Source organism: Manis pentadactyla, chromosome 16 (assembly GCF_030020395.1).
Source record: "Manis pentadactyla isolate mManPen7 chromosome 16, mManPen7.hap1, whole genome shotgun sequence".
NCBI classification, from domain to species: Eukaryota; Metazoa; Chordata; class Mammalia; order Pholidota; family Manidae; genus Manis; species Manis pentadactyla.
This window is the reverse complement of record NC_080034.1, coordinates 7144076-7169461: the sequence shown is the minus strand read 5'-3', so window position 1 is coordinate 7169461 and position 25386 is coordinate 7144076. Positions and strand designations below refer to the sequence as shown.

The following is a 25386-nucleotide window of genomic DNA, read 5'->3' as shown; positions in this document are numbered from 1 at the left end:
TATTAAGACAAAGTGAATATTGTTATGAGGAATGGCTCAAAGGACCCTGCACTCAAGGTGCTCTTGGAGCTCCAGCAGGGAGGTGGACATGAACACGAGTTCGTCCGTATTACAGAGAAGGCCGGACGGGATGGACCAAGCAGCCTGATGGGGCTGCAGGGCCGCCTCCAGAGAGGGGGGAGACTGTGCCACGTGCACAGCTCTACGTTCCTGCCTAGTGGAGTTGTTCGTGTTCTTTGTTGAATGAAAGAATGGTCCCTTCTTCCCAACTGAGCCTGAGTCCTGGAGTTTAAAAGAAAAAACTCAAACCGTCTGTGTTTCCGTGGATCAAAGGGCAAGAACCACATCTAGGTCAGGAGGGCGTAAGAGATCAAGGGTCACGGCGGGTGGGGATGAAGGGTGGCTTTCCAGGCTCCGGAATTAGTCAGGGTAAGGAGGGAAAGCAGGTGGGGGAAGGGTTAGGTAGCCAGGGGGAGCAGCCACAGGTGTGGCGGGAGATGCAGGTGGACAAGCTGGGCCCTGGGAGGGACTGGAACCGGCTGCTGGGTGAGGGAAGCTGCGGGTGCGCCCTGGGGGAGCATCCCGATTAGGGAGATGGGTGAAAGGGGACGAGTAACCCAGTGATGCCGGGGTTCTTGTTCACGGAGTTGACGAATGAACTTCACAAACACTCAAAGTAGGAGAGCCAGGGAGAGGCTTTTATTTAGAGATAAAGTGAGAGGACAGAGTTCCTGGCTCAGGCCAGGAGGGGACAAGAGAGTCCGGGGTCGTGCTCTGCCTGGCGGTTTTATAGGCGTTGAGGATTTTCCTGGAACTTGATAAAGGGCTTAGGGGTGTGGACCTGTTAGTGGTCCTAGAATGTTCTTCCTGGAGGAGACATTAAGTCTCTTTTCTCATCAGTCTTCCAGATAATTCTGCAAAATTAACATAAATTTACTGCCGACTTCTTTCCCAGAATAGCGGCTTCTTGATCTGGGAGCATATCAACCATCAATTAAGACCGCCTGCCCTGCCCTCAAGGTGGGATGAGTTATTGTCTGCTAAGGAGTTTAAAAGGCAATCTAAGATGGAATCTTTCTCGCTTTTACTATGTTGTTTATGGCTGAGCTTGCTTGCCATTATTAATTGCCCGGGTTGCAAATTACCTCATCAGGTCTGAAGGAGGAAAAACAGCACACAGGCCGGGGCCTTTTGGCGTGCTAAAGTGAACCTTACACATGATCACAAATGATTAGCATAAAAAAAACATGGGCTACTTTCCTTTATCTGGGGAATATTAACCCATCTCAGTGAAGAATGACTCTAGAGCTTAATGTTTAACACAGGGTTTTAGTGGGGGGTGTCCTTACACATAGTTAGACTGCTGTGACTGATTATTGTGCCTTGTTTTTTCCGGGGGCCCTCACCGTACTCTGTCTAAGCCCACGGTCCCTGTCTCAGCAGCATGGCTGGGAAGCTGGACAGAGAGGATCAGACTAAAGGCAGGAAGTGCAGTGACTGACCTTTTCTATTCCAGGTGTAAATAAAAGCCACAAAGACCTTATTTAGGAGATGACAGATGGATTAAAAAAAAGAGAGATTCCAGAGATTTGAGTAACTGGAGGAGAAAGGACGGGTGGTTAATTCCACCCAGGGCTGGAGGTGGGGCAGGGGGCTGTGGAGGAGGCAGAATCAAGCAGGACTCGCGGTCTAACCTGACCCTCGGCGGCTGCGGAGGTGAGGCTCCGGACAGGAATAGGGTGGCTGGAACAGCCCGGCTGTGCTGCAGGCGGGGCGCTGAGCAAGGCTGGGTTTGGACAAGTCTCAGGGGCAAAGGAGAAGCCGGTCGCGCCCGGCAGGCAGTGAAAGGTCGGGGGGGATTGCACAGTAGTGTGAGCCACGGGTGTTTTGTTTTTGTTTTTCAAATGATATTTTGTTTGAAGAAGTTATATTGCCACATTTGGTGAAGATGGAAATTCTTCCTATCCATGGTTGCCTATTTTTTTTCTCTCCAGAGGTAACCACTGTTTTGTTTCTTGAGGATTGTACAGATGTTCTGTATATATATGTGTGTGTGTGTGTGTTTATGTCCCCAGGAAAGTTCTGTATTTTTATTTTTTATTAAGGTATCATTGATGTACACTCTTATGAAGGTTACACATGAAAATGTGGTTACTACATTCACCCATATAATCGAGTCCCCCCCACATACCCCATTGCAGTTACTGTCCATCAGTGTGGTAAGATGCCACAGATTCACTACTTCTCTGTGCTACACTGTCTTCCCCATGTTCCCCCCCACACAATGTATACTAATCATAATGCCCCTCAATCCCCTTCTCCCTCCATCCCCACCGGCCCTCCCCAACCCCTCCCCTTTGGTAACACCCGTCCCTTCTTGGAGTTTGTGAGTCTGCTGCTGTCTTGTTCCTTCAGTTTTGCTTCGTGGTTATACTACACAAATGAGGGAAATCATTTGATATTTGTCTTTCTCTGCCTTATTTCACTGAGCATATCCTCCAGCTCCATCCATGTTGTTGCAAATAGTAGGATTTTCCCTCTCCTTATGGCTGAGTAGTATTCCATTGTGTATATGTACCACATCTTCTTTATCCATTCATCTACTGATGGACACTTAGGTTGCTTCCATATCTTGGCTATTATAAATAGTGCTGCGATAAGCATAAGGGTGTATATGTCTTTTTGAATATGAGAACTTGTTTTCTTTGGGTAATTTCCTAGGAGTGGAATTCCCAGATCAAATGGCACTTCTATTTTTATTTTTTTGAGGAACCTCCATACTGTTTTCATTAATGGTTGAACTAGTTTACATTCCCACCAGCAGTGTAGGAGGGTTCCCCTTTCTCCGCATCCTCGCCAACATTTGTTGTTCCTGGTCTTTTTGATGGTGGCCATCCTAACTGGTGTGAGGTGATATCTCATTGTGGTTTTAATTTGCATTTCCCTGATAATTAGCGGTGTGGAGCATCTTTTCATGTGCCTGTTGGCCATGTGAATTTCTTTTTTGGAGAACTGTCTGTTCAGCTCCTCTGCCCATTTTTTAATAGGGTTATTTGCTTTTTGGATGTTGAGGCCTGTGAGTTCTCTATGTATTTTGGATGTTAACCCCTAATTAGATTTGTCATTTATGAATATACTCTCCCATACTGTAGAATGCCTTTTTGTTCTACTGATGGAGTCCTTTGGTGTTCAGAAGCTTTTTAGTTTGATGTAGTCCCATTTGTTCATTTTTGCTTTTGTTTCCCCTGCTGGAGGAGATGCGCTCAGGAAAAAGTTGCTCATGTTTTATATTCAAGAGATTTTTGCCTATGTTTCCTTCTAAGAATTTTATGGTTGTATTTTTCTTTTTTAAAGGCTAGAGAAGACTTGTATCTTTGGAACAGAAGGGAAAGAACAAGAAGAGAGGTAGAGATTGAAGAGCAAATTAAAGAGGAATTACCAAGCAAGATCTTAGAGGCAGTCAGAGAGCATAGTCAGTGACGCAGGTACGTGCTTGAGTAGGAACAGTGGACTCTTCTCGAGAGTGGGGAGCGCAGGCTGATGGGCAGATGAGATCTCTGCCGGGCACCACTCTGCCAGTCTGTGTCCCCGTCCTGGTGGGGGTAGAGGTGCATGTAGAGGTAGGTTGCCGGCTTGAGGAAGAAGGCAAAAGAGATGTGCAGTAGCCACTGTGGACACTAGGAAACACCACAGAACTGTCAGGTGCAAAAACTAATCCAAAAAGGTTTATTCTGATGATTTATAAAAGCAATATCACCATAGCAACTTAAAGTTATTTACAAATTTAATAACAAATTTACAGAAATGTATTCACATCATATTACATTAAAGAATTTTAGTTAAAATGTTACAGCTAGTGTTGAACAAACACAACAAAACATAAACCAAGTTCTAAATCACAGAAGTGTCCTCAAAACTTTCTCAAAAACCCCTGGAAGATGGAAAAAAATTGGAACAATATGATTTCAGGAACCAGCAGTAAAGATGATCATGCCATTGGTCATAGGTATGTGATCAAGTGAAAGTCACCTTAGCCTTGAACCGCAACCAGAAGCTTACATGTAGGCAGATGGGGAAAAAGTGTGAATTAAAACACATTCTTATTCTGGCATAGCTCATGGAGCACAGGACTTGGGAGGTCACACTGTGGTGGGGGAAGGTGGTTTCAATCCTGCACGCCCTGACTGGCGGCCTCCTGGCAGCGCTTCTGCAGGTTCCTGGTGGCAGGTGGTGAGTCGCCAAGACCACAGTTGTGGGGTCCACCACTCCCGCCTGCTCAGGGCTCCATCTGCACATTAACAGCCCCGGGGGACGAGGCCCGGGGCTGATCCTGCCCGTGGAGGCTGCCTCTGGTGGAGGCTGTGCACTGCCCTGGAAGCTGGGAAGGCATGCCGGGCAGACTTCCCTCGGAGCAGTGCCAGGCCAACCATTCTGGGTGGGCAGCTCCAGGGAGATGCTCGTTTGAGACCTAAGGGTAAGGGATTGCTGATGACAGTTCTTATGAGGAAAGTGGACAAAAACCAGGTAATTACCAAGACCTGAGAAGTATTATCTGGTTTTAACAGATACCTTGTTAAACTCATACCTCTAAGTATGGCCCTTAAAAACAAAGAGAACTCCCCTGCCTCATACTGCAGCCAGATAGGTGACCCTAAAGTGTAAGTTCCAGCATACAATTTATTAAAAATTAAAAACAGCTGATTTTACTAATCTGGCAATTAGGGACATTTCATGACTACAAGCCTTAAAAATTTAATACACTTTTTTCTTGTATATAGAATGCTTACACATTAAAAGAGCAAAGGCACTTTTAGGTTACATGATGAATACAATACATTAATAGAGACAGGATTGTTTACGGGTTCCTTTAGTTTCTGTGCCCATGGTGATCACTGAGAGCCCAGGTTTGCACTTCACCTTTGGCGAATAGCGTGAAGAAAATGGCACCAAATACGTCGATAGCAGCAGCAATACAGAAAACAGTTTGCCATTCTCTAATAGTGTTCTACAGAGAAAGAAAAAAATGCAAATGAAAAAAACTTGTTCATAGTCCATTTCATAAAAAGTTGGTGCCATAGGACTGTTAACAACGGCAGCATCACCCATGAAGGCCTCATGCGGGGCGTGCCGGACAGCCGGAGGCCCAACAAACAGTGCGGCTGTGGTGTACCTGCTCAACGGAACGAGGACGAACAGGCTACAACATAAGTACACCTCACAGACAAAATACTCAGCAAGAGAAGTCAGACACAGGCGAGTACATACTGGAAGATGTCATTCCATAAAGCTCAGAATCAGACAAACTCATTTATAGTGTCAAAGGTCAGCACGGGTTCCTCTTGAGGGGGAGGAAGAATGGCAGGAGGGATACCTGGGGGCAATGGAGGCAATGTCGTTTCTTGGTTGGGTGGTGGTTACATGGACAGACTAACTTTGTAGAAATTTGACCAGCAGTACACTTAGAACATTTAAAAAATACATGTTGTACTTCAACAAAAAGTTGACTGAAAATAAGACGTGTGGTATGTCCTTGAATCAAGAGTGACTAGGAAAGTATCACACCTGCGCCTCAACCCCCAGCTTCCTACGCGGAGGTGTCAAGGGCAGCTCGAGTCAGGATGGATGAGGATGGACTCTAAGGTCAGGCTTGAGGGCTGTCCTGAAAGGTTCTGCAGGGCTCTCGAATGGCACACAAAATAGGACACGTACGGGACTTGCCAACAAGAAATCAACAAAACACGGCTGTTCAGTATAAAATCCGGTGCTGTGAAAACATCAGCAGTTATCTAATTTCTGGGTCATGTGACTAACTTCAGACAGCCATGTTTTGGATTCTTACAACTTCAGCATAACTGGAGTGCTCTATCTGCAGCATTTAAAAGGAAAAAACAAGCAGCAAAATTGGCAATGAAGAGGTAAAAAGGAAAGGTACTAGCAGCTTATTTCAGAAACAAGGAAGAACATTGGTAAAGAAAGGAACACTTTGTGGTTCAACTGTACTTATCTGAGATGAACGTATTTTGGTAGAAAAAAATCTTAGAACTCCATCTTCAATTTTAGTAATTATTCAGATATGCTAACAATGTGCCAACACTCCAGAGGAGCTGGTCACTGATTACATCATACGCCGGAGAGAAATGTTCTTAGCACTCCCATGACAGAGCTGCTCTGTGTGTGATCTTCAGGATAAAATAATACTTCAGTGTTATCTGGAGGCAATGAGCGACTTAAAATCAATCAACTGTACCAGAAATCTCACATAGCTCCTACTTTGCTTTTTAACAGAAATTCTGCACTTTTTAGAGAAGGCTGTTTTGTTTATAACAAAATTGAACCTCAGGCACACTTTAACTTTTCATTATTTCATTGCTTATTTATACTCTGACTCTTCCCACAGGTTTTTGAGGCAGTGCAGTAAATTTTAACTGTAAGGAATTACAATTGTAAAGGCAAATGTTTTTCCTTTTAAAAAATAATGTCATTTAATAACATTAAATGGATGCTGTAATAACATATCCATAATCCAGTTCAGTTCCCGTTTTACAAACATTTCAGACTCTTATTTATGAATCTGTACATTCCTAGCAGAAGTGAGGATTATCGCCAATGAGTGAAATTAATATGTGGTGTGTGTTGGCTTAGGTTCTCGTGTGACCTCCACGACCCATGAAGATAAGGTCAACCATTTTTGATGCAACCATATTGAGACACAGAATTTTAGGAAAAAAAAAACTTCAACATCCTTTTCTAGTAAGTGAGAAAGTAGCAGTGAGGAGGCACCGAATCATTTAAGTAAGAGATGAGAAATGGTGGGAGTGGAGAAATCGGAACACAATCTGTGGTGAACACCCACAGGTCTGAAATCAGAGTATTTGCTAAAGTGTGAGCACATTTTGAAATTCTAAGGTCAGGCAGTGTTCATCTGATCACAGAGACAAAGAGAAAATTAAGTCTCTTAGAGGTTTAAGTCAGCTTCTTGAAGAATACATTTTACTAGTCCTTTAGATTGTTTTAAATAGTAGAAAACAAGAGTTGGAAAGGGTCTTTGAGGCCATGTATTTTGATTTCTTACACAATGGAGGCAGCCTATCAGAAGGCCGTACCCACCTGGCCACCTGCCGCTTCCAGCTTCCGGCCACCCCGGGCCACTCCTCCGGGGCTCCCCCGCCCCTCCGCCACAAACTGGCCCCTTCTCCGGGGCTCTCCCTGCGCCCACCATCTGCAGCAGTCACACGCTGTCCTTAACTGTCTGATTAGGTATCACCTCTCCATGACGAGTTTCTCAAGGGCAAACGCTCGTCATTTGGCCTCTGAACCCTCATCTGGCATATTAATAAGCATCAAGAAATGCTGCTGAACACGTGTTTGGGGGTCTCAGGGCTCACCGACTCCTAAGGCTGCCCATTTCGCACAGGCACAGCTTTGAGCAGAAAACTGCCCTTGTAGCCCCAAACTGCTCTCCAGCCGTCTTGTGGAACTGCCCAGAATAAGCCACCGTCTTTCACACGGCGGTCCTTCAGCTATGTGAAGCCACCTGTCCTGTCTTCCCGGGTCCCTGCTCCCCTACACAGTCCTTATTCATTCTCACATGATTTCCTGACATCACCTTCATGGACCCACTTCTTGAATAATTTTATGTTGCCAATTTTTCTTTGTTCGAACCAAACAAATTATTCATCTGGTATGACATCACTTTTAAGTGCTTGCGAGGTTTCAGCTACGAGACCTTCATTTAACTTAGTTCTGTAGTTCTGTCTGAACTCCAGGGAGTGTGCTGTGAGAACATACTTTCCTAGCCATTAAAATCCCGTACAGCTTTTTGTTGCTATAAGGGATTGCCTAAGAATAAACATTCTGAGTTTCACCCTTAATTAAAATAGACTGACCCCAATGTGCAGGTCAAGGGAACCATTCTATACCTTTTCAGTTTACAAACAAGTTGTCTACTTACGTCAGGGGTCATACTCTTGGCAATGACCGGCCCGACCATGCCTGGAATCGTGGCAAACGTGTTTGTGATTCCGAGGAGGATGCCGGCATACCTGCAGGGAAGTGTTCATGGAGGTTAATGATCGTGTTACACATTTCAGTAGATTGTTTTCAGTGCATAGGCTGTATCGCTCTCAGTATACTCTCTATTCCTGTGACATTTTATATCTAAGTAAAATGTCTTCCTGAATTAGGACTGAATAGTTAGCTGGTGAAAAACATGCATTTCACTTATTAAATAGCATTCTAACATTACCGAGGGGAACACGGCCATTGAGACGGTCAGTGATTTAGAGAAGTGCTGAGATACGGTTTTCACGTGTGATGGTATCTAGACAGGAAGCATGATGGGCTTTACATTTTTTAAAAGTTAAAACAACTTATTTCCTGATTACAAAATTTATTTTGTTGTTGAAAATGAGGAAAAAGAAAAACATTAAGAAGAAAAAATTACCTATAATCCTTCCATATAGAGATATTTTAACAGTTTGGTATATATCTTAATTATTTTTGCTTCCATGCATTACATATTTCTAATATATTATTATAGAAGTGAGATACTGACATACAACATCACAACATACTTGTTCTACTTATCACGTATCTGCTTACAGCTAAGTCTTTGCACACTGACCCAGATGCAAAGTCGGGTTTACAGTGTGTGTACATGTTATGTATGACAAAAAAATGCATTTTTTAATAGCTCAGAAAAAGTTCAGACTTATTTTAGTAAATCTTAGGGAGTGGGATATTCTTATCTATATCTAGATGCAAACTTTTAAAGAAAGAATTCCTGCCTATTTTTGGGAAATGCTAATGATCTGTTGACTTCTCCTGTACAAGAGGAGTGAATACAGACCGGAGGGCTGCCATGGCCAACGCCACGGGTACCATCCTCAAAGAATGAAATGCTTCTCGTTTTCCATGAAGCAGTCATGCTGCACTGGTAATCAGGGGCCTGAGGACTTCCGAGCCAGCACCAGCATTAGCCCCTGTGTGACCCGGGCAAGCCCGTGACAGTTATTATCTCCCTCATCAGCCACGGGTTCACAGATGTATACACGTGACATACCTGGGGGCCCAGCTGAGCGCCCCACACCCCACCAGGTATACAAAAACCATAGTTACAGAATGTAACACACGTATGGAAATAAGCACAAACCACACATGTACAGGTGGGTGGATTTTCACAACGTGAACACAACCATGTTCCCAGCATTCAATCAAGAAGCAGAGTCTACTGGTGGGCATTTTTAAGGACATTTACATGTAGTTGAACTGCCTCTTAGACTGTGTAAATTTTAACTTGAATAATCATAATTTTGTAAGGTTGCCTTTCCTAAAACTCAGAGGATGGCTAAAGCTTACCCTAAGAAGGCTGTCAGCTGCCGGTTCGCGGTGGCCACAGCCCGGGTCCGCCTGCCAGTCTGCACGTTACACAGCCTCAAACCCAACAGCTCTCTGCAGGCCTTCACATCTGCCGCGCCCATGCCGTGTAATTATCTTTGCCACACTGGACTGTCTGGACCCCACACCCTTCCCGTGCAGACCTGGCTTATTTGAGCACCTTTGCCACGAAACTTTTTCTGTCTAGCTCAGTTCATATTCAGCATTGTCTTCTCAAACTTTATTATCCTTAAAGCCAGTACTACCTGCTTTAAGAGGTAATCGCTCTTTAATTCAATTTTGCTAATTCTCTGTGGCAGAGGAGCCAGTTGTTTGAGGACCCAAGGTGCCTGGGCTCTGCCCACACCGACTGCCGGAGGGGGCTCTGTCCCACGGAGACCAGCATCTGCCCTGGGCACTGGCTCCGAAGGGTGCCAAGTCCGCATCAGGAACTTCATATAAAGGGAATCACACAGAATGTGGCCTTTTAGATAACACAGTAGGGTTGCTAAACATCACCCCAGATTGCTGGGTATATCAAGTTAGTTCCTTTTTTATTGCTTTCTCTCTCGCTCTTTTTAATTGAACAAACTGGGATTTTGTCCTGTAGGTAGTCCTATGTTCTCCATTTTGTAGACTGCTCCCCTAAGGTGTTATTTAACGCGACCTTGCATCCTCGGTGGTTCCTGTATATACTGGCAGCATCGAGGTCCTAGACGATTCATCACATTTAAGTTTGATATTTCTAGCAAGAACCTTAAAGGTAGTGGTGGAGCTAAAAATTAATTCACCATGTAAGTGGCATTTATTAATTTATTTTTCATAAAAATCACCTAGACATATACAAAGTCTAATTAAAGCTTTTAATTTTTCATGAGATGATCACTGTTATTATAAAATAAGATTCGGTCAAAATTAAAGAAGCTGGCTGTTTATTAGTCATTGTGGGGTAATACTATTTCTATTAGGGTTTAGATTTCTCAGTACCTCAACTGTAGACTATTGATGTGAAATTCTTCTATTGTGCATATGGAAAAAGGTCTGTTGTGGACAGAACTGTGTTCCCTCCAAATTCCTATGCGTCAAGCCTGAACTCCAGTGTGACTGTTTTTGGAGATAAATGAGGTCACACGCATGGGGTCCTAATATTCTAGAATAAGCGGTCTTATAATAAGAGGGAGGGAGAGAGATGCTTGCCCTGCCTCTGTGAGCGTGGGGAGGGACCGGCAGGACGACACCGACACCTGGAGCAGGTCCGCCTGCACACCGGGTGCGCGCTCCCCGCAGCCCCACCCTGCCAGCAGCCTCCTCTCTGGCTCCCGGGCTCCAGAACTGTGAGGACAGAAACCTCTGCTGCTCAGTTACCCCTCTGTGGTATTCGGTACGGTGACCGACACAGTGCCTGAGTAAGAAAGTCCTACTGACCTAATTCACCTATCTATAAACATCACACATTTTCACGTTCCAAACGCCTGCATACGGGATACAAGTGCCGAAGCACGTGGCCAGACATTCCTGGCTTACGCCCTTTGGGAGTGTAGCTTAAATTAACCAAGCTTGGCAGAACCTGTCTTTTTTTTTCTAAACCATTAACACCTTGGCGGCTGGAGGAATGAACTGCAATGCTGCCAGGCCTTTTCAGCACAGAGTGAGGTGGATGAATGCTGAGAAGTCCCGCGTGTCAGCACCGAGCAGCTCATTCAGGTATTTATATTACACTTGGCTGGGAAGGGCCAGGGAGGATTGATGACTGCTTGGAAAAGCACACGCTGGGTGCGCTCAGCGAGGATTCTGGCCAGTGGACTCCTAGAACCCTGGGAAATCAAAAGCTAAAAATATACCCAGTTCCCTTGAATCTGGGCAACAAAATTATCCATAGACAATCTCTCTATTGGTCTATAGAAGAAAAGCCTTATAAAATACCATAAACATTTGTATGTTGACAGGAATACTGACTGTTTATTGAAAACTTTGTCAGGCATGGTTCTAAGTATTTTATATATGTCCTATTTAAATAGTAAAATCATTTCCATTGGGTAGGGATATTATCTTCCTTCTACAGATGAAGAAAGAAAGACTAAAATGTTACCCAGTTTATCTGATTCTAAATTGGTACTTAATATGTTATAATCTATAATGCTGTCTTGTTAAAATGTAATCACTGACTTCAATCTGTAGGAAAGACCAATTTTTCATGCTTAATTGTTCACAAGCCCCAGTGCTGAAGGCTTACAGGTCTGTGGTCCTCGGGTGTTCCTGTTCTAAATAGCAGAGTGTTACCCGGTGCCAGGCACTCAGTTACCAAAGACAAAAGGCAACTAAGTAACAACGTGGTCACAAACTATGCAACCCCCCAGTTCGCCAGTACAGGGACCAGGAATGCTAGGATGCTTTGAACCAAGAAATTCCAGTTGGAAAATAAAATGAATGCTCATCTGAAAGGCTTACCACCTTCCTTCTGCCTGGTGTGCATGGGCTGAGGATCACACTGGGAAGTCACTGCTTTGTGCTGGGCTAATGTCCTCATCTTTCCATTCATTCCTCAAGTTACTGCAGCCTGGCTTCCTTCTCACTGCTCCCTGGGCGCATTCCATCAAGACATGAGTGAGCTTCATCCGGGTGTCCAATCCAAGAACACTTTCATTCTTATTTACTTGACTTCCCTGTGGCAACTACACTGCTGACCGAGCCTTTCGTTTGGGGACCCCAGTCTCTGCTCATTCTCCTTTTTCTCCAGCTGCTGCTTCCGTGTATCCTTGCATCAGGCTCTTCTTTCTCATAGTGGACTCCCAAGGAGCTCACCGCAGTGTGCCAAGTACCGCCAACTCTTCAACAACGCAGGTTGGAACTGTGCCAGCCTACTTATATGCAGATTTTTTTATATGCTGGAGACTTTTTTGGAGATTTGCGACAACTTGAAAAAATACTTTCTTTTCTCTAGCTTACTTTATTGTAAGAATACAGTATATAGTACACTAACATACAAAATATGTATTGACAGTTTATGTTACTGGTCAGGCTTCCGGTCAACAGTAGGCTATTAATAAGTTTTTGGGGAGTCAAACTTAGTTGTATGTGAATTTTTGACTGTACCCCTAACCTTCATACTTTTCAAGGGTCAACTGTAACTTTGTCCACTTCCATGGCTTCATCTACTGCTCCTAAGTTTGGGACCCCTAAATCTCTCTCGTCCACTGCTCCTCCTTGAGGTGAAGACTGGAGAGTTCTGGCCCCTGGACACATTCTTGATTTTCATCCTTGAATCTCTCTGTTCCTTTTCTGGTTATTTCCCCTCTTTCTGGTCTCTAAATGTCAAGATTCAGTTCTGGGATTGTATGTCTCTGCACTCTCTTTCCTTGTCTTTAAATACTTTGAAATGTGATTTACTATTCCTTCATTTTCATTTCCAGTCAGACTGTTTTTCTGGCTTCTAGGTCCAACTATCAAACTGCCTACAATTACTATTTTCAAGATGTTTTCACAATATCTAAAATTTAACATGTCTGAAACTTTATCTTCCTCCAAGACTTCCTCTTTCAGGCATCCCAGTTCCAGTAAGTGGCACATTCATCCATCCGGGAGGCCAAGAGGAAGACCTGGAAGCCACCGTCCTGGCATCTTGCTCACTCTCCAGGTCTTATCTACTGTTACACCCCATCTAGTGTACTTACAAAGCCCCTCCATCTATCTACTTTTTCTTTCTCTTATTATATCCCATCACCTCTTATCTGGTTACTGCAACAGTGTTCCAACTGCTTTCTTCTACTTGTACTCTTGTCCACCGAAGACTGATCTTAAAATACAGAGAATGTCCATTTTTACTTGCTTTGGATACAATATAAAATGCTTACTACAGGCTACTGCTTACTCCCCAGTGGCTTTCTTCTCTGCATTTTAGCCACAACTGACCCTCACGCAGTTGACTGAGAAACATTGGTATAGACTGAATGTGTGCCCCCCAAATTCCTATGCTGAAGCCCTAACCCTCAATGGGGCTTTACTGGAGATGGGGTCTTCAGGAGGTGATAAAGGTCAAATTACATCATACGGTGGAGCCCTAACCTGCCAGGCCGATGCCCTTACAGGAGGAGCGAGAGGCGCCACAGCTCCCCCGTCTGCACGCCTGCCCGCGGCCACACGCACAGCGAGGAAAGGCCTGCGCGCACAGCCAGGGAGAGAGCTTGCTGAAACCAGCCGCACTGGCACCTTCATGACCCGGGGCTTCTGGCCTCTGAAACTGCACAAAATAAATTTCCGTTGTCAGGCCGCCCGTCTGTCAAGCAGGCTGAGAAGGACACCGACCCCTTTCCCGCTTCCGTGGGTCCTCCTGTCCGCAGTCCTCTTCCCTTTCTGCACGGCTGACTTTGACTCATTCCTCAGGATTTAGCTTAAACACCACTTCCTCAGAGACCGTCCCTCACTCCCTGATGTACATTATAGTTCCTATCATATTCTCTCACTTTTTCTTCAAAAAGCTGTTTTTTATTTGTGTATTTTTCACTTCTATCACCTCAGACTAAAAGCTTCGTAGGCCAGGGCTGTATGTTATGGTTAGTACATGGCAGGGATTTGAGAAGTATTTGTTGGAAGATGAATTATCATTTAAATGGTTTATTTTTTTAAATCTTCTTTTTAGATTTAACTAATTTCCTTGCTAGTAGGAGCTGGGTTTCATTTTCTGTGGTGTCAGGTGCAAGCCAGATGCAGACAAGGGGCTCCATGGAGGATGTCATAGGGTGAGCGCGGGGCGGGGGCCCCGTGGACCTGCTGCAGGGTGAGCGTGGGGCGGGGGCCCCGTGGACCTCCCACAGGGTGAGCCTGGAGCAGGGGTTACATTAAGGTGGTTGTACATGAGTAGTAAATCCTTCCTCATTCTAACTTTCTATGATTCTAGAAATTACATAGTTGAATGATGTCATTTGTTTGACTTCTAGTGAAATCCCTGCCAGACTCCTTTTCTAATCAGTAGCATATAGAAACTTATTTCTGTCCTTTAATTATTTGCTATTCCTTGAATCCTTCTTTGAGTAATCAGGCTTAGTGTCCACTCTGTAAATCTCAAGTACACGCTCCAAGTCCTGTGCTGCAATTAATTAAGGCTTCTTCCTATCTCTCCCACAGAAATGGCTTCTTATGCTTCTACTCCTCCAGTTTCAAAGGGTTCTTTATTATTTCAGTTATGTTTATATCAGATCTTTCAAATTATCACTACATTTAATAAAGTGCCCCTGGTTTTCTCTCCTTGGCTTCCCAGTAAGGCTGCATGTCGCGCTGAAGCTCCTGTCTCCATGGTATGATCATACAAATCAACCTCCCAGAAAGCTGGGCCTGGGTGCGCCTCTCCTTGTGCAGGAGCTGAGATGCGGATGTCTAATGTGTCTCAGTCTGAGGGAGCTTACATCCAAATGGGGGAGATAGGAAGGGTCAGAGTTACACGTAGAAATAATTATAAGTCAAGGTAAGGCACCTGATACGAGTGCATTTAGCATAAAATTACATATGGAATGCATTGAGAAGAGGAAGAGAAAAAGCAGGCAGCAAGGTCCAGAAAGGCAACATGAAGGACTGGGTGCACTGGGAAGGATTCTGATGGATGGAGAGGAAAAGGCACTGCTCCAGGGATGGGGAGTGGTCTGGGCAGACAGGAGCTGGGTGCACTGAGACCCCAGTCCCATGGACCCTTCTTGGACTTCTATAAAAGGAGAAACTGGAGTAGAATGATCTCAAAGGGCTGCTTCAGTCCTGAGAGCCAGTGGGTGGAGAAGTACTTCTTGAAGGGATGGGAGACTGAGGATTAATAGGAATCAGAAGATGATGCGGTCGTCTAGGTGTGAAGGGTCTGGGGTAGGACGGTACGAGACCACCTGTCTTCTCTTCAGAAATGAACTCACATCCATGACTAACTCTTCTGGGTTAAAATATTTACACAGTCCCCTCCTCTACCTTGTCAACTGGCACAAAATAATTCTAGAAGTATGTGGCCCAAAGAATATTTTCAGAGAAGTAGCTGCAGAAAGAATTCTGGGTTCTGAAGTACAAATTTTAGATTAAAGTTTTGGGTCTATCATCTATTAGCTGTGTGCTATAAGACAAACCACTTAACTCCTCTGAATCACCTGACTTACAACTGAGTGACCTTAGTTATAAAATAGATCAAGAATACCTATCTCACAAGAATGCTTTATGGATAAAAGGGGATAATGTTTGTGAAAGTGATTTGTAAGCTATCAGGTGTTAGACAGATATATTTGCACGCAGGTAAGATAAGATTTGGCAAGTAACTTGGTCTGGTCTTGGACACTCACCCACCCACTTACATGTCCACCACGTGCCAAGCACCATAGTGAGGCCCGAGGATGGTGGGACACAGTCTGGCTGCAGAGTTCCTGTTCTAGCTGGCCAGGCAGACGCAAGCTTAACATGTTATATGTGATGCTTTTATGGGAACACTGCATAGAGATGATGACAGTTAAAAGTTTAAATGTAAAAACAGCATCATACCTTAATTATTATGGCAACTGAAATCTTGTTTAGGAGTTGTAAGCCATTCCTAGAGAAGTCCAATTCTCAGGACAGAAGGAGAACGGAGGTTGCCAGGGGCTGGGTGGGAGGGGGGACAGGGAACTGGGGACAGTGTTTCTGTTGTTGGGAAGGATGAAAAAGCTCTGGGGATATGGTGGCAGTTGGATGCACAGCAGTGTAAATGTACTTAACGCACAGAACTGTGCACCTGAAAGCAGTTGAAATGGTAAATTTTGTGTTACATACGTTTTACCACATTAAGAAAAAAAAAGGCAAGCCAGTCCCAGCCAGTATTTGTTAGTACTCACGAGGGTGCGATGTCCAGGTGGCTGATGCTAAATCCAGAGGAGCAGAAGCCCCCCAGGGTCGTCGATACGGTGAGAAATGCGACAGCCAGGGAGTAGTCACAGCCTATAAACCCCGCGGCTACCAGGAACACCGCAGTCCCCACCATTCCTGGGTTTGAAGAGTTAGAAAAAGAAAAAGAAGCCCGGCATTAGGATTTGCTCGCTTTACCGGAGTGCGGCCTGAATCTGAGGGTTGAGGCTACTGCCACCTACTGTGGAGACACTGTGCCGCCCAGAGGCCTCTACACTTACATTATGTAGTTTAATGGAAACAAACAAACAAACCAACCTCAAACTGCTGGAAAATATACGGGCATAATGCAACTCATCATCTCATTATGCAGTGTTATTAAATCGACATGTAACCAGGACTCACCTAAAGTTCTACAAAGTCAGAGAAGAAGAGATTGAAAAATGCGATTCTAGAGATAAGCAATAGTTAACACAGAATGTGATTTGAAATTCATATAACCAAGAAGATAAGCTAAATAATAAACTCTGTTGAGTAAAGTTGGAAAACACTCCATTTAGGTTTTAATAATTGATAACAATATGCGTAGTTTAGTATAGGCAGTTAAGCATGAAATACAAATAGAAGAAGGGGCTTAAAGAACAGGCTGTCCTCTCTGTGTCCACAGAAGTGCTACTCAGACTCCCTCTGTGTGATGGCCATGATGTATTTGTGTATCCTGCAACTCAGGAGCTTACTTTAAAATTTCAATTAAATTAAAATAACCATAATTGGCTAGTGGCTCCCATATTGGACAGAGCAGGCCAATAGGAGCCAAAAAAGAGAAAATAGAATTGAATCTAAAGGGATTTATTTCACTTGCAGGTGTGGAAAAATTTATTGAGTTCAAGTGAGTAAGCAAGGGACCCAGACAGCCCCTTCCAGCACCGGGTGCTCAGCTGATTTTCCTGAATAGGGTCCTTTCACAGCAGCTGTGGGTTTCTGCTTACCTGCTTCTTAAAAAATTATATAATTGTACTAGATAGTTTTAAAATTTACCTTTCTGAAATCAGAGGCTAAAACATGATTATTTAAGGCTCCTTTAAGCTTGATTTATAGTCTCTCATTTGATAGAATGTTAGTAATATTTTCGTATTGAAACTTAAAACGTTTTCACTTAGAAAAGGGATGGAAGCTTAAAAATATTATTTTCACTGTAAACTTAGAGCTGAAAAAGTGGTTTATAAAATTTCGGGGATGATCATTATTTACAAGAGCCAAGATATGGAAGCAACCTAAGTGTCCATCAGTAGATGAATGGATAAAGAAGATGTGGTACATATACACAATGGAATACTATTCAGCCATAAGAAAACAAATCCTACCATTTGCAACATGGGTGGAGCTAGAGGGTATTATGCTCAGTGAAATAAGCCAGGTGGAGAAAGACAAGTACCAAATGATTTCACTCATCTGAGGAGTATAAGAACAAAGCAAAAACTGAAGGAACAAAACAGCAGCAGACTCTCAGAACCCAAGAAGGGACTGGTGGTTACCAAAGGGGAGGGGTGGGGGAGGGCAGGTGGGGAGGGAGGGAGAAGGGGATTGAGGAGTATTGTGATTGGTACACGTGGTGCGTGTGGGGTCATGGGGAGACAGTGTAGCACAGAGAAGACAAGTAGTGACTCTGTGGCATCTTACTACACTGATGGACAGTGACTGCAATGGGGTGTGGGGGGGCCTTGATAATATGGGTGAATGTAGTAACCACAGTGTTTTTTATGTGAAACCTTCATAAGAGTGTATATCAGTGATACCTTAATTTAAAAAATGTACTACATGCTCAATAGTGAAGAAAATAAATGACTGTTACTGTCATTTTTATTTTGTCTTGCTCTGTAATCACAGTAAATAATTGTAAACCAAAACAAAACCTGATTTCACTTACCTATAAGGCTAAAAACTCTTCGAACACATATAGTCGAAAAATTCCATTTTGCCCTTAAATTGTCAGCAGCTTGACCAGACAGGATCATACAGAGCCAACAGCCAAAATAAGGCAGTGCAGATAAAACCCCATTCTGGAAGGAGTGAGAATACACAGGATTACCCCAGTGTCACTTGAAATGGAAGGAAACCCTCCGCGATGTGCCGCCCCTATTCCCTAGGCCCGCCCGTGCAGGGCGATGCGCAGGGCGCTATTCCGGGGCCTGGGTTGCAGCGCCGGTGAGAGGAGACAGACCTTTCTGTTAGCCTATGGATTCTCCCCAGTGAAGTCTTATCTCCAATTTTCACTTATTTATTCTAAAAATATTTTTTATTATGGAGTAAGATGTGGATATAGAAAATCACATCAATCAAATGTACAGCTTATGAATTATTCTAAGACGAACGCCACGTAGGCCAGGGGCTGGGGGCATTAGGACATGCTTCGAGCAGAGCGAAGGCAGCGAGGTGACAGGTGGCCCTGCTTCTTGCTTTCTTCCTGTAAATCACCACCTGCAGAAGGTGGGCACCAGGAGAGAGGAGCCGGATTTAACATGGGAATGTGCTATTTGCTTTGCAGGAATGATTTCATGGTTAGCTCTTTGGGAAATCACAAATCCTGTAAAATGAAGAACACACATTTGGGGGGAAAAAAAGAATTTCTCTTCCTATTCATTTTCCCCGACATAAACCCGAGGTGACAAAAGACTAAATAGCCTAATTCTGATAAGAACAAACGTTTTCATAGCATGAGATGGGCAAACCTGTGTTTTTTACACACACACACACACACACACACACACACACACACACACACACATAGTAGGAGGCTATTTCATCAGCGATAAAGTCTGGTAAGTATCTTATCCATTTAAGAATCATTAATGGTACCTGCCAGCAACATATGTTAAAATATTAGATTTAAGTGTGCTTAAGATTTAATTTTTTTCATCATAGCTTGTGGTGCTCTACATACAGATGTTGTATCACAGTTCTACTTCTGTAGCTTAATACTCTTTTTTTCTAGTATTAAGCTGAGGAACTTCCTCTTTAAATTCTACTCCATTTAGACTTGTGCACAGTGAGGTCACCCGTCACCATCTGTGGCAGGGCGCTACACATGAATAAACTGTAGAAAGTACAGAAGTAAATTTTCTGATCTTGGTCTGGTGGGGTAAGACCATACTTTATCAGTTACTGAATTTTTGCACTTAAAGTTCCAATGTTAAAAACTCTCCTAACAACCTAAAACTATTAGAAATCTTCGACATTTATACATCCATGGGTATCTTTCACGGTTAAGCTTTCTGTTCAAGGCTCTGAGTTCTTGTATTCATTTATTTAAAAAATTGATTCCAAAATAGGGTAACAGATATACCCCAACTCTGGTTGAGCTGTAAGAAATAGGGACACTAGAGTTGGAAAAAACAAGGAAAAAAATAAAGGGTAACTAATAAAACTAAACTTACATGAAAAAGCAAGCTTGTAACAAAGGATCAAGAGGTTCTCACGAGATTACTTTTAAATACAATGCCTCTCAAAGGAAGCTTTATTTTCAACAAAGGCCATTTCATAAATGTTATTATATATCGACTTTCAAGAAAAAAATCCATTGTAAAAAGAGGCTTCCATACAACGGAAGAATTGCTTTCAAACTCCTTTCTTGTTTCTTTTAATTTTGATTGATAATGAAAATGACTTTTTGTATGAAAATGCAAGATAAAACATTCTAGTTTTAAGTCTCTCATTATAGAGCTTAAAAACAATGAATGAAAAATAGATGAAGGCAGGTAAGTGAACAATACTAATACCCAGTCAGCTACTGACATTTCATTCTTTCCACAGTCTCCCAGAAAACCTCAAATAGAAACATCAGGGGGATGACCTTTCAGTCGCATGCTATTCATCACTGTAATAGCAGATGGCGGTCAGGTTCTACTAACAGAGAGCTTCGGAAAAACAAGGTCGCTTAAGACAAACCCATCCTATGCTACTGTCAACAGCTCATTTCAGTTTAACTTCTGTCAGTGCAATACATGGACAGGTTTCAGTATAAGGGATCTTGTTTTTCAAAAGTAGCCAGAGGAGTTCTCCACTGCTTAGCTGCCTGGATGAAGATGGGGTTCGGTCTATGCGGCCAGTTTTCAGAATGCTTTGAAAGCTGACTGAGGAGCTGAACGGTGTTTAAAGCGATCCCCACACGTGTCATCCTGCTGCTGCTGTGCTGTGGGCTGCCTCCCTCTCTGTGGCTCAGTGGTACCTGGTTGTGGGCTGCCCCACACTGTTTGCCCACTTGTCAGCTCATAGACATGTGGGTCGTTTCTGCCTTATGGTTATTATGAGCAATGATGTTATGAACATTTGTGTATGTTTTTTCATGGACATGTTTTCATTTCTCTTGGATATAGACCTAGGAATGGAGTGGGTGGGTCATAGGATAACTTTATGTTTAATTTTTTGAAGAATTGCCAAACTATTTTCCACAGTGGCTACACCACTTCATATTCCTACCAGCAACGTATGATGGTTCTCTTTTCTCTATATCCTCACTCAACACTTGTTATTTTCTGTTGTTGTGGACTCTAATAGGCATGAAGTGGTATCTCAGCATGGCTTTGATTTGCATTTCCCTAATGACTAATGATACTGAGCATCTTTACATGGATTATTGGCCATTTGTATATCTTCTTTGGAGAAATGTCCATTCAAATCTTTTACCTATTTTAAAAATTGGGTTGTCTTTTTACTATTGAGTTGTATGAGTTCTTTATATATTCTGGATACTAGTTCCTTATTTGAAATATGACTTGCAAATATTTTCTACAACTCAGTGGATTTTCATTCTTGACAGTGTCTTGACATCAAGTTTTACTATTGATGAATTTCAATTGATGCATTTTTTTTCCTGTGATCAGTTGTTTTCAGTGTTACCTGTAAGAAACTGTTAATTCCAGGTAACAAAGATGTCCACCTTCTAAGAGTTTTATCATTTTAGCTCTTACATGCAGGTCTTTGATCTACCTTTATTTTGAAGGCAAAAATCCCACCAACTTTCCTTATAAACTGTGCCTCTTTCTCTTAAGGCTTTTCTTCTATCTCTTTAAAGACAAAATCCATCAATGTTGAGATAATAGGAAATGCCTTAATTTAATGAGTTCAGAAGTGACTGCCAGTTTCAGGAGGGCCCTTCTTACACAGCTGTGCAGCTGTGGCCCCGCCGATGCCCACATCCCGTGGCAGAGCGTTCTCTGCACGGTAGCCTCGTGTCTCCTAACTTCCCTCTCAGTTGTCAAGAGTCCCACTACCACCCCTTTGAGAAGCAAATATTGGTACCCCTTGAATTTTCCATCTGATATCCCGTCATGTTTAGTGACTAGTAAGACCTTTGTAGTTAAAGGAGATACCTGCCAAAAGTTACCTTGAATCAAGAGTTTACATGCACTGAGCAGAGAGGGAACAACTGTGAGGCAAGAAGAGGTTAGTTTATCAGCGTGAAATGGAAGACACAAAATGACTGAATTTCATATAGACTGAAACAACCGGGTGCAGTCTAAAATGTATGCTTGCTATAAAGAACAACATGATTACTTTCTCTTACCTCTTGAACATTAAACCTTAGAATCTCCTTCATGTAAGTAGGCAGTAACGTCAGTAAAGTATAAAAAGTCCAGTTGTGAGAAAAATGTGCGACTACAATAGCCCAAAGAGGCAGGGATCTCAGCATGGGGCTCCAGGGCACGGACTTCTGTGAAGAGAGCTGGAAAAACCCGGCCCGATTAGGATGACCTACAGCTGTGATGACGCGACGTTCAGCTCTGCACCGTATCAATTCAGATGCCACCGAGAACACATCATCGTCTCTACATGATGAATACATTTCAGAGTGTTAAACCATCTCTTTTAAAATATTAAACAGCAAAGAGAGCCCATGATTCAAATTAGAAGGAAAAATAGGAACGTAGTGTTAGAGCTAGAACATCAGCCCTAAACATTCCTTATGAATGTCAGAAATCACTGCAGCAGCAATTTCTCCATCCACAGAAGAGAGAATAATTTCACAAGCCAATTCAGAGCGAAGAGACTGGGAGTCCTATTGGAATTCATGTTTTATCATCCGATCTTCATTCAATGATGTGTAAGACCTGTGCGGTACAAGGACTTTTTATGCAGCCATCTGGAGTAATGGTCCCCGAAGTAGGGCGTAAGCACCTCAAGATATTCGAGATGATCCACTGCGGTGTGGAAAGACGTATCAGAACTACCTATACTCACTTTCGTTCTAAAGGAATGTATTAAACTCCATTAATATTTAATAACAGGTTGGCCCTGCGATGAGTCAGACAGTGGGATGCGGTGTGATCACCCCATCAGTGCAGCTGTTGTCCTCACTTGCTGGTCTGCCTTCAGTGCATCAGGGCTCTGCAGTTGAGACCTGCCTTTTAAAGTGCATCTGTGGGTTTTACCCGTTAGTTTTAATTAAAATAAACCTACAAAATTGACAGCATTTTCAAAGACCTATAGAGAAAGTCAGTAGGAGAGAATGCTAATAATGTGAGTGCAAGTGGACACTAAGAAACAAGTAGAGCTGACATCTGTGCGCATATGAATCCTTTGCCAGCACCTCACCCAGCAAAGTAATGAGTTTGTCATACTTCGCATATTCAAATACAATGTTTCCTTAAGTCACATATTGCTAATTTTTAAGTGATGTATTTTCCAATTAAAATTTACGTACATACTGTTTATTTCCCCATCCTATTCACCCTTTAAAAAGTCTAATTTTATATGTATTTTACAGCGCACATGGTACCGTCCTACATGCAGGGAGCAGTGAGTGAATTTACCTGTGTTCAGACTGTTAGTCCCTCCCACCTCTTTACTGACGCATGATTTACAGAGCCTGGGGACACTGTCTAGGGTACCAGACTGTTACATTTCTTATGCCGAGGTGCTGCAGTTTCTCTCTCAAAACCTAAAGCAATCGAGCTTTCTGCACCCAGGGTTCACTGTCATTTCAAAGAAAAGGAAGAACCAGTATAAACCTTCGTGTGGCCTTTTCATAGGGGCTTTTTATCTGACTTGGTAGATAGCCTCTTGTGTTCTCCAATGTGTATCAAAGATGGAGGGGATGAGGAGGGGGCGTTGATTTTTATGTAGTAGCGGTTCTCCATTGCAGCTACACTTCAGTCGTGCTTGATACTTTAAAATCACAGGTGGCATGGTGACTACAGTCAACAATACTGCATTATGTACTGGCCAGTTGCTAAGAGAGTAGATCTCATTTTTGTTCTCACTATAATAGGGAAATGGTGATTCTGTGAGGTGAACAGGTGTTGCTCACCGCCCCCCCTCCCCTGGTCAACACTGTGATCACACAGTCTGCCTTCCTCTCCCATCTAATATGAGTGACTACGGCTTCTGTACTATTTCAGCTTCAGCCTCACGCTGCAGATAAACGTAAGACACTGAATCATAAAATTGATGCTGTTCTGACAGTGCCAGTTCCAGAGCAAAACACTGGTTCTTTAAACCATCCCTACAGTCAGTTAATAGAGTCTAGGCTACAAGCCCTTCTCAGTTCTCCTACTGAGATGCGCTAGGGTCCCACCGCGTGCCTTCTCCCTCCATGGAACAAACCAAGAAACCTGACTTTGCTCAGTACAGGTCTGTCCCTGACCTTTCTCGGCCAGAGGGCGACACCAGAGGGCTTCTCCTACCTGCTACCAGGCTGGCTGAGGAGCCTGCCTTCTCTGTCTGAAGACATACTATGTGCCTCATAGCATTATGCAGCCTATGCTGTATGGAAAAGCTGCTCACCCATGTCTCTCTCTGGAGATCACAGGCTCCCCAGGAATTGTGTCTTGTTTATTTTCTTTCTCTTAGTAACTTTTAAGTCCTCAGTAGCTAGTAAACAGCAAGCTCTCAAAAAACGAAGAATGAATGGACAGGAGGTGCTGCACATTTCCTGGGCCCAAGATTTACAGGTGGAGCTTCACGGAACACATTGCCCTCTATGACATTTTCAACTACAGTATCATCTGGCTTATGGGAGGCTCGGACTCCATGAAGCAATCTTCCTAACTCCTCTTGCTTCTGAGTTTTCCATTTTCTGAAGCATATGGAAAAACAAATTAACCTTAGTTTTGGATAATGGACAGATTAAGGCATATATCAGTGTCAAGAAAGCTTTAAAAAAATCTAAACAAACGGAAAAGTTTCGTAAGTCCATAAAAATAAAGTACTGATAAAATGAAGTACTAGAAGAAGCAATCTGTTGACCATCAAAGCTGAGAAGAGGTGACAAAACTTAACAAGTTTTATGTGGCAAGAGCTGTTTACACATTAAATTCTTTTCATCTGTTCCTTAGGGGGAAAAGGTGGATGATTCATTTGATTAAAATCGCAGAAGACACTAAATCTCAAAGTAACATTATTCCATTGATGGCTGCTTCTAATTCTGTGCACGCCTTTGGCAAAGACCAAGAGATGCCATATTTCTTAAGGTTTAGCAGCTTGGAGAGACATCTGTCACAAGATTTAGTGAGTGGTAAATGTTTAACTATTGCCTGGTTATACTATATATGTGAAAATTCAAAATATCAACAATAACCACCTAATGGTCAAGAAAACTTTTATATGAAATATTTATGTCCTTAAATGAATAACGTGACATGAAGCCATTAATAATGCTAAAGGAAAGACTGTATATATTTTAATTTTTCCTAATGTTTTCATGTTCTTCTTTTATTTCCCCCCAAAAGGCAAGTATTTTGTTTCCATGTCTTGAGAATTTGTATATAAAATTAGGACAGACTTTTATTTCTAACCCGCTATTGTGCTCCACTAGGTGATATAAATCTAGCTTTAATAAGATATAAATTTTTTTCTAAGGATCTTCTCTAGAGGAGCAAACTGGTGTATATCATGTTATAACTTATCATAATAAATGCATCATCCTTCTTATTAAATCACACTCATTTAAAATACAGATAAAAACATACTAGTCAGTTTTCTATCAATTAACATTTAGAATGTATCTAAGATTCCTTTCACAAATAACACATTTTCTACTAATTAAGAAGACACACTTAATACTCACTTCATAACCATTTTTCTAGAAGGTTTAAAATGACTTAGAAAAGTAATTTTTCATAGATTTAATCTAGAAAGAATTGGAATTTCTTAAACAAAACAAAACAATATTCC

General features: G+C 42.7%; 1 protein-coding gene across 4 annotated transcripts in view; it reads right to left on the bottom strand.

Moving 5' to 3' along the window:
- Nucleotides 1-3698: 3698 nt before the first annotated feature.
- Nucleotides 3699-25386, bottom strand: part of SLC17A5 (solute carrier family 17 member 5) — a 36157-nt gene continuing 14469 nt past the window's right edge. For 2 of the 4 annotated variants that reach the window (XM_036916197.2, XM_057493710.1), the window contains 5 exons: nt 21779-21937; nt 18143-18275; nt 16206-16353; nt 7952-8042; nt 3699-5005 (listed from right to left, as the gene is read on the bottom strand). In XM_036916197.2, coding sequence (XP_036772092.2) covers nt 4868-5005; nt 7952-8042; nt 16206-16353; nt 18143-18275; nt 21779-21937 — 669 coding nt within the window. In that variant the 3' untranslated portion in view covers nt 3699-4867. Of the gene's footprint in view, nt 5006-7951; nt 8043-14935; nt 16106-16205; nt 16354-18142; nt 18276-21778; nt 21938-25386 lie in introns of those variants that run through there. The other 2 variants (XM_057493709.1, XM_057493708.1) reach the window with 2 other exon arrangements.